Genomic DNA, 10,620 nt, shown 5'->3' on the forward strand with positions numbered 1-10,620 from the left:
CATAAAGAATGCGGCACTAGAGAACATTTTCTAAACGCTACTCTTTTGGTGGAGGAAAATGTTGTTTCAGCATGGATTAGAGGTGTAAACGTAGCAAAGTAACTGCGTTTTCAAACTAAAACATATTAGAATGGACATGGTCTAATTCTACAACATCATAATAAACATTTATAAAACTTACAAAGTTTTAAAAATAGAGTGGAGTGGTAATAACTTTCCCAAGATGTGTCACCAGATTATAACTATAGTAACTTCACACAGTTGCCCAACTCACTCAGTTTTTCCAGCTGTGCCAGATCTAACTGTACACACTTCTTTTCAATTGTGTCAAGAATAAATATCTTTTGTGGGAAATTTGGAAATGGAACAGGGTCATACATACTTGGGGAACATATACTTTTGACTTCATTTTATCATACTCCTTAGTTCAAAAGTATTATCCATTAGACTTTCTTAAGTATTTCTTGCCAACAGATTGCAAAATGCTGATCGAAACAATCGAAAGTTTGAAGTAACAAGAGATACAGCTGTCTAACCTGGGCAAGTGAAGCATACAGAACTTGCTCAAAAGAAACATTGTATGCTTAAGATACAATAAAAAAAGATCTCACAACAGACACCATTAGCTGCAGCAATCTGAACTATGACATGAATGGCAGTCGAATTGAAGTAGCGTCCATCTCCACCAACCACCATAGTGGAGCCCTGCCTCTCTCGCAGGGCGATTGAGGAAAAGATACATTGGATGAAGTTGTGCAGGTAGTTCTTTTTAGACTGGAAAACTTGGACCTTCTTTCTCAAACCACTAGTTCCAGGCCTCTTGTAGGGGTAAGGAGCAGTTGGAAAAGTTAACACTTGTAAGGAACTATCATTCATCACTCCAAACATTTGAAGAATGAGAAATAACGCAGGAGAATCTGGGAGGGGAGTAGAAAGAGGAAAAGACTTATGCCCTAATGGCATTCCAGAATCTTGGATTGAGGCAGTTAATTGGCCATAAATAAACAAGGCAGGGGCAGATGGTAACTGAAGACGGTTCCTCGCATATGTGCATGGGCATCACTGTCAGACTTGCTTGCCCCCAGAGGCCTGCTGCAGCAGATGCATAAGATGACCAGTGAGGGCCTATATATCTGAGCTGATACTATGCGAAGAAGCCAAGAATGAACTGGCTATAGACATTCATGACATAATTTCACATATGGTGTATCCCTCAGGATCATTCAAGATCCAAGAAAATGGCAAACATGCTTTATGGTTTCTTAACTTGATTGGGTTTTGGGAAGGTGGGGGTACTGGGTTTTGAAATGGCTTACAACAAATCTCAAGTGCTTAAAGACGTATAAAATAAGTCCTAGTGTGACGTTGGAAATAGCCAAAAAGGTGTATCCCATACAGTACAGTAAGTGTTATATGTTGAGTTGGTGTTGTAATTACCTGCAATGCTCAACAGATGGCATTGTAGCATAGCTGTTCCATCAAGCACATAGTGTTTTTATTTGTACATAATTTTGTGCGTGTAATTAGACATAATTTACGCCAGTGTACTTTCCGTAATGTGTTAATATCTTGCTCCATTGGGCGTATTTACCCACATTTTGAGGACAGATGAATATTCATATTTACAACTAAATATATCAAAAGACCAGCAAATGATAAGCTCTCTATAATCAACAGAAATATATATTTAATAAAAACAGAATTCAGAATTTAATATTTATTGCAAGTAGTTCAAACATAGCAATTGTGACAAATACTGTACAACTGTACTTATGCTTGGCATCTTGAAATCAATGTGACACATTTAAACACAGCTCTCAAAATACGAGGCTAAATGAAAGGTTTCCTGGTTGGACAGTTGGACTGGTTGCAGTGTAATTAAGATGACTGGTGGAGAAACTGAATCATGTGTACGGAGTTCAGTGTGCATAATAACAGTTTAAATGTCCCATGTTTACTTTTTCATGCTTCATACCTATTCATAGGTTCATATAGTATTTAAGAAGAATATGAAGCACTGCACATAAACTTTTATGTCCATTAAAGAGATAGTTCACCCAAAAGGAAATGTTTGGCAGAATGTTAGCCTCAGTCACCAGTAATTGTATGGGAAAAAGATGCAATGAATGTGAATGGTGAATGAGGCTATCATTCTAACATCTCCATTTGTGTTCCACAGAAGAAATGAAGTCACATGAGGGTAAATAATGAGAGAATCTACATTACTGGGTGAGCAATCCCTATAAAATTTTTACTGAAGAAGAAGAATAACCTAAACAATTTGTTTTAGTTATCTGAGATGCTGAGATGTTTGTTCAACATGAATGTGAATCTGATAACTTCATCAGCAGGAGAAGCAGTATACTTTGTTTCAGCACACACTGTTAACATTAAGAGGTTTGCGGTTTTGTGAGATGATGACTAATGGAGATTTTTGAGGCATTGAAGTTGGTAGTTCCTCTGCCAGGTTTCCAGTTGTTCCCGTTTTACGGGGTCTACTCTTTAACTCCCAAGAAAGGAAACAGTAAGATCTCATTAATTAATAATGCGTTACCATGGCTCTCACATTAGAATAATGGTCCATATTAATAGTAATTCCAGTAATTAATAGTAATAGTAATGCCCCTACTTATTTGGCCTTCTTCAAATCCACACTCTTCCTCGCACTTTAAGATCGTCTTCTGCACTCACTCTTGTTCTCTCTCGAGTTTGCACAACATCTATGGGATCTAGAGCCTTTAGACATGCAGCTCATAATTTATGGAACTCATTGTCATAGGATGTGCAAAACAGTGAAACTCTTCTTGTTTTTAAATCTCACCTAAGACCCATCTTTTTATGTCTTATGTGATTGCTTTTATGCTTGTATTAAGTCTGTTCAGACTGTAATAATTATTAATTATTGTTTAATGTTATAATTTTTTTGTAAGGTGTCCTTGAGTGTCATGTAAGGTGCCTATAAATAAAATGTATTATAATAATAATAAAATCTGAGAAATCCAGAATCCATGAGATAGAGCTACACAAAATTGCTGAAATCAAATGAACTAAACAATATTTATTAAAAAATAATTAAAAAAAACTGAAAACAGCCACAGACACATATGCCTTATTGAAAGCGGAATACATGTATATTCATAGTTTATATTCACTATATCAATTCTGTACGGCCAAGATTGTGTCAACTGGGAATGCAACATTTTATGGCATTCACAGCAGAATTTCTAAGAAAAGGGTTGATATGAAAGACTTGTCAACAGCAACACTATAATCACACATTCACATTACTGAAGTCTCCAAATCCATCCTCATACTTCTCCCAGGACTGGTCAAAGTTCACTGAGGAATCGTGTCTGTGCTGGATGACAGTGAACACACCATCTGTGGATGACAAAGGTGAGTTTATGTGGAAACTTGCATGCCTTGGTCACCTCAGAGTTTAATGAGAATGTCTCGTATGAACACATTTTTCCCCGCAAGAACCTGAAAAATTTGGGAAGTTATGGGGTGGACATGTTTTCTTTAGTGCTGGCTCAAGTAAGAGCAGGGGAGTCATTACACTGATAAGTAAACATCTACAATTCAAATGTCTCAAACAAATTAAAGATAAATTAGGAAGAGTCATTATTGTTTTAGAAGAAATTCAGGGGCAAAGTCTTAATTTGGCTAATATTTACACACCTAACGTTGATGATCAGGGGATTTTTATAGATCTTGTAGGGATGTTTCAAGCCACTGGCACCCCTCATGATATAATATTGGGAGAAGACTTTAATCTTTTGATGGATTCAGTCCTTGATCATAGTGAAGCAAATGTGTGCAAACTCCCTAGAACAACATTGACGCTCCACAGGATGTGTAAGAATCTTGGTCTTACAGATATTTGGAGACTTTTGAACCCACCTGGTAGGGACTATACATTTTAATGTATAAAATGTTATCCATAATGGTGGTTAAAAGTTGATTCTGTGCATATATGTTTTTCTTTTCTGTTTCATGTGTTAGAATCAATAAAAAGTGACATGATAGATCACGACATACTCTTGAATAGGATGGAGAATTATGCTGGCATTAGTGGACTTGCATTAGCATGGTTTAGGTCCTATTTATAAGACCGCTAACACTTTGTATGTGTAAATGAGTAATTGTTAACTCAAACAAAAGTTAAGGATGGAGTGCCACAGGGTTCAGTTTTAGGGCCTCTACTTTTCTTCTTATACATGCTTCCCCTGGGAGATATTATCAGGAATCAAAGTTTTCTATGGTATGCTGACGATATGACTATAATGGTCTAGCTCCACAGTACTTCTGACAGTGTCAGTGACCTTCTGACACGCTACATTCCATCACGTTCATTACAATCACAAAATTCTGCTTGTTAATTGTTCCTAGAATATCAAAATCCACAAAATGAGGTAGATCCTTTTCCTATTTGGTTCCTAAACTTTGGAATAGTCTTCCTAACACTGTTCAAGATGCAGACACACTCACTTAGTTCAAGTCTAGATTAAAGACTCATCTATTTAGCCCGGCATACACCTAATTTATCCTTCAACTCACAATTAGGCTGCTTTAGTTATGTCTGCCAGAACCAGAAACAGTTATCATGATCTATAACTCTGCATAAAATTGAATGACATCTACGCCTATATTATTAAAATTGTTGCCATGTCTCAACCTCGGATTCATATCCCGAGGTTACTAAAACCGGCCAGATCCAGCTCCATTCCTGCTTGGTTTTGGACTCCACAGCAATGTGTCTCTGAGTGATGACGACTAAAAGCATCCGGTGCTAGCCAGACATCACTTCAGTCTTTTACGATGGACTTCAGAGGATGAATTGATGCCAACTCCAACTGTAAGACATCAGATACGTCATATGCCACAGTCTGAACCTTGGACTTAGGATGGACCCCACCGAACCTCACCGAAATGACCTGCCGGTTGAACAGCCATGCACCTCATTGATCTCTACCTTGATCACCTTTGTCTATTGGTGTACTACACTCTTAAAATGGAATACATAAATTATCATTTAAATGCCAACAAAAGCCTTTATCAGCCAACTAACAAAGGACAATGCATCTATGTGAACTTCTGCAGTTAATGCAGGATGGACTTCAAAGACATTAGTCATTAAATTTTCAGTTCATAAAAAATATTTTTTTAAACACTGGACCTTAACACTTACTTAGTTTACTCATCTTAATCCATGACCTACACATAAATAACTAATATTGTCATTATGTTCATACTGGTTAGCCAGAGGGGAACTGGCCCCCACAGTGAGTCTGGTTTCTCCCAAGGTTATTTTTCTCCATTAATCAATATATTATGGAATTTTGTGTTCCTTGCCAGTCGCCTTCAGCTAGCTCACAGGGGTTCTAAATACAATTATTATTTCATTATTTTATTTTTATACACAATTTACAATAATATTTAATCAAACTACACAATGATGACTAAGACTTTATAGACATTACATATTCATTTTTGTTAATGCATGATTTTCTGCTAAGCTGCTTTGAAACGATGTGTGTTGTGAAAAGCGCTATACAAATAAAAATAATCCTAGGATATAGCTTTTGGAAGTCCAGTTTGGTTCATTTGGATGGTTTATTTAACTAGTTAAAAATATATTTCACAAACTGGCTTCTTACATATTTTTTTATTTCTGTTTATCACAAAATTTTAACTAGTACTGTAATTTATATAGATTGAATCAAACATAATTTATTGTTCCAACATTATTGTATACAACACTTAAAACATTTCTTACAAATGTGTTGCCAATATTAATGATAATGTTAATTATTAATAATTGTAATTACAATGTTCCATTTAAGAGTTTTACTCCTAAACAAAGTCATCCCTTACAGTTGGATTTTCTACCAAACCTTTGTAAATCAGTTCCAATGAGTCAGTTTGAAGAATCGGTTCAAAAGAACGATTCGTTGGCAAATCGAACGTTACTACTGGTACATTATTATTGGGTGTTCTAGATGTTTGCTAGGATGTTGCTAGGATGTTCTAAGTGGTTGCTAGTTCAAAGCAATGCTCTTCCTTTTTTGGTATTTTTTTTGTATATGCAATTAATAGTGATGTTTACCTTAGCAACCACCACTAATAAAGAACTCCGAGCTACAGAAATGTCTAAGGTTTTTTGTTTATTTTTCATGATTTGTTTTTTCTACATGAGCTGTATTTTGCTGTTCTTCTGCAATTCAAGTGGCAACTTACCCTTTCAGATTATGGGGTAGTGTGTTCTAAATTTGACCATTGTGGTCATTATGACAAAGTAACCCACCATTTACCAGTGACAGCTACTTTGATTTTCAAAATCAAAACAGACCAAAACAACAAGGTTGCCAAATACCTTTGTTGGTGTGTGGATTCTTTGGGCTACGGCTGCTAATATCATCAGCTCTGAATAAATAGCTCTCTACTGTCCTATTTTTTTTATACAAAACTGTAGCACAGCACAGTACAGCAACTATACCACAACACATTCCCATATGACATTAGGATTATTTCCTATTTTATTTGCCTTCATTTGTATTCTATTTCAGCAGAGATTAATGAATTTAAGATAGGATGACGACTCATTGGAACTTTTCTTGATAATCAAAGGTTTTCAACTGGCATAAAATCAGCCAATCAAAACACAGGTGTATAAGGAGAGTGAGGTGAGTACTTGAGGAGATTGAAATCTTGTTAATGCTTGCTTAATATTTATGTTCATTATGTTTGACCTTCACAAACTGATGTTACACAATAATTAAAATGAGTTAAATCAGTTCCATTGAAGCCAAAGCAAAATTCGGACAAATGCAAATTCCAAAATGCCTTGAGCCACCTCTAGTTAAATGTTAACCTGAGTAAGTGACACCTCACCCTCATTTTTGTCCAATACAGGGACTGTGTGTTTGAATAGTATAATCTGAAGTGTATAAATATGTGAACAAATGTGCGTGTGTGTTGTATGTTTGAATCATATATATCATATACTGTATGATAGTTTTATTTCAACAATAAACTTTCTATACAAGATACAAACTTAAAGGAATAGTTCATTCATAAATGAAAATGTTTTACTTATCCTCATATTTTGTTTTGACATGAAATTTTGAATATATATAAAATAGGGCTGATGATTTAACAGGTTAATTCAGTGTGATTAATAAAAAATAAAAAAAATAAAAATAATGAGCTAAAAAATTAACGCAATTAATCATGTCAATCATTAACGCCAATCATGTCAATCATGTACCATAATTCAAGAAATACCACCAGTTTTCTCCAGGGGGTAGTAAGTGAAGCTTCAGGTGTATAGGCAACGTGCAGCTTATACAGAGAACAAATCACACTCATCAACAGCAGACCACACAAAACGAGTACGCATTAAACTACATTTAACTTGACACAGCGACATAAGACTCTGTGGTATGGTATGTTTATGATGCAATGCAATCAAAGTGAGCCCAAAAGGATCCATAAAAAAATTATTATGAAAAATATTTATAACTAGTTCATCATTATATATTGAATTATTGTTATTTAAGAGGCTTTCTCAGCAAATATTTATATATGCGATTAATTCCATTAAAAGTTTTAATCGATTGACAGCCCTGATGTAAACGTAACTGAGATTTGAAAGCTGTGGTGGAGAAGACCATCAGTGACACAAATCTAATTGACCTCAGAAGACTTTAATTAGTGCATGAGCTGTGGACTACTTTTATGGTGAGAGCTCCATTTACATTTGTTTTCCACAGAAGAAAATCATACAGGTTTTGGTTGAATGAAAATTATACATTTTCATATATTGTCCCATAAATGGTCAATAATGTATTTTTTATAGACCCCTTTTTAAAGATCCCTTTGTTGACTCTATTGAACAAAGTTTGATAATGCCATTTTTGCTTCCTAATGTTTGTCATGAATGACTCGGTTTACTGTGGCAGATTTGCATGACTGGATGATTTTGTTTTCTCTTATATCATTAATGATTTAACATGTTGTGAAAAAAACTGTGTATGTGCAAATGCTCCACACAATGAGCAAAATACCTTTAAGCAAACGTGATGAAATCACAAAATGCAAAAAAATAGCGAAAGTTCTTTAGGTACTCTAAGGAAAACTGATATGTCAACTATATTGTCATTTGAGCAGTTAAACATTCTTTAAAAGTACCTGTGAGGTCTCTGACTGAAAGATCAACATGATACTAACTTTTGCTATAAAGAGACATGACAATCCATAGACATTGGGGGACCAACATATAACTAAGATCAGGCATGAAACTTTACATGGTGCAATACTAAACCTGATCCTGTAGTTTCTTTGAACTTGTTATCTGTTAGCCAATTGGCTCACTAACATCTGATTTTTTAAGACAATAGATCGCAACAGGGCCCGTCTACTTATTCAGCTGTCTGGGTAATGCAAGTATTTTTTCCCATACACTTTTCAGAAAATCCCTCATAAAAGAGTTGTAAGCCATTAACAACTACAACAACCATAAAACACTCTGAGGTAAATCACAACATCACAGACTTTGTTTTGAGGCAAACAATTTATTTGAAAATCAGACAAAAAAACAAAGGTGAAAGATTATGTACTTACCGTCTTTCATGAGAGCATGGACTACAATCCTATGAAGCATTGAGAATGATATCATTGAATCAAAAAAGTTACGAGTACATAAAACTATAGATTTTTGGTTGTTGATTGTAAGTAAAGGAACAATGTATTGACTCAATTGCATCATTCACAGTGCGTCATGGTAGTGGGAGGTTGCCCTGAGACACGTTACGTGGTCTTGGTTTGTTGTGGTTTCTCTGCTGGACCAAGGGCAATGTAGGTATTTACCATGAATTCTGCTAGCAAACACGTTTTTTAAACAATTACATTTAAATAACACAGACAAATGTCTTAAAGCTGGAGTGTTGGAGTGGTGGTGGCGTAGTGGCTAAAGCACAGGGCTGTTAATCAGAAGGTTGTTGGTTCAAACCCCATGGCTCACACCATTGTGCCCTTGAGCAAGGCACTTAACTCCAGGTTGTTCTGGGGGGTTTGTCCCTGTAATAATTGCACTGTAAGTTGCTTTGGATAAAAGTGTCTGCCAAATGCATAAATGTAAAGCATATACCATTGATGAACAACCTCTAAGCTCAAGGTAGTTCTGTAAATCAATCAAAACAGTTGCGCTCTTTCAGCTTGCATGGTGTAAACTGATAGGTCCTTAGACTTGTAATCTGATGGCCAACTAATTTGAGTTCTTTCTCATTGTCTAACATATAAATTGCTCAGTTTTGCAGATAAGCTGATTTCACTGTAGCATGAAACCCTCATCCTCCCCAGCTCCACCTGTCTAGATCTGTTACATGGGAATTCTATTTTTGTCTAATTATGCAGAGGTATGTCCTTCATGCTCGATGAAGCAGATGTCTTATATTTTGCCTAATTGTGCAGCAGCAGTATGACCATATGCTAAAACATAATGTCTGTCTATGTTCTAGCAGTAGCTAGCTGCAGGCTAGCATATCTAGCCTGCCAAGACCAAATCCTATCCATATGTCATACCCACAAAAAAGTGTAAACTTAAAGGAATATTCCAGGTTCAATACAAGTTCATGGACAGCATTAGTGGCATTGTGTTGATTAATAATTTCAATTAATCGCTCCTTCTCTTTAAAAACAAAAAAAAAGTAAAAATCAAGGTTACAGAAAGGTACTTCTATCGGGAAGACACGCAAGCTTGAGTGAGGTTTAAGATGCCATTTATTTGATAAATGTAAAACAAGGTAATGTCTCTCTCTTTGGCGTAGGCCCTGTCCGGCGGTCCGAGGGAGTTGTGCCTGGAACCGTCATATCCTGCCGGAGATAGGAGGCAGGGGCGAGGAGCCTACCCCCGTGCGGGACAGGGCTCAGCTAGTGGTGGTGGGGTGGCGGAGGTTGCCTGTGTTTTAGCGCACTGAAACAGCAATGTGATAGATTGTGAGCAGACTTATAAACAATGGCTTCCATGCGATTGGCTAGGAATTACCATGCTAATGAAGTGATGATGTACAGCTGCTAGTCTTCCCGCTAGAACTACGCTGCACTACGTTGCACTTCCATTTACAATGGAAGTGAATGGGGCCAATTTTTGGAGGGTTTAAAGGCAAAAATGTCAAGCTTATTTTTATGAAAGCACTTACATAAATGTTTTTGTTAAAACTCATGTATTATTTGTGCTGCAAAATTGTTTAAATCAATGTTTTTACAGTCATTTTAGTGTTTACTGCATTATATTGTCATGGCAACGAAGTTGTAAAACTGGATATAACCAGAGACTATTTAGCAAAGATGAGCCAATTCTATTAAAATTAATGGGGGAAATTGGAATGCCCAACAGTCAATGGATGTAGAAAGGAAGTCCAACCTTACAGGTAAAAGAACCAATCACCTTTTAGATACAGATATCGCCTGTCCATCAACTCGAGAATGCGCATGCACATTAGATAAACAAGCCAGGAATATTGCATATTTTTAGTGTAATCTGAGGTAAAGAATCACAATTTATGATACCAGTGTTGTCAGATTTTACTGACGATTTGAAATATGTTCTTTGATCAT

At 36.0% G+C, this 10,620-nt stretch overlaps 1 protein-coding gene across 3 annotated transcripts in view; it reads right to left on the reverse strand.

The window, feature by feature from the left end:
• Positions 1–2,953: 2,953 nt before the first annotated feature.
• LOC127648772 (low-density lipoprotein receptor-related protein 8-like) overlaps positions 2,954–10,620 on the reverse strand; it is a 189,246-nt gene continuing 181,579 nt past the window's right edge. For all 3 annotated transcript variants that reach the window (XM_052133528.1, XM_052133529.1, XM_052133527.1), the window contains exon 18: positions 2,954–3,381. In XM_052133528.1, coding sequence (XP_051989488.1) covers positions 3,272–3,381 — 110 coding nt within the window. In that variant the 3' untranslated portion in view covers positions 2,954–3,271. The remainder of the gene's footprint in view (positions 3,382–10,620) is intronic.

This window comes from Xyrauchen texanus, chromosome 9 (assembly GCF_025860055.1).
Source record: "Xyrauchen texanus isolate HMW12.3.18 chromosome 9, RBS_HiC_50CHRs, whole genome shotgun sequence".
Taxonomy (NCBI): Eukaryota; Metazoa; Chordata; class Actinopteri; order Cypriniformes; family Catostomidae; genus Xyrauchen; species Xyrauchen texanus.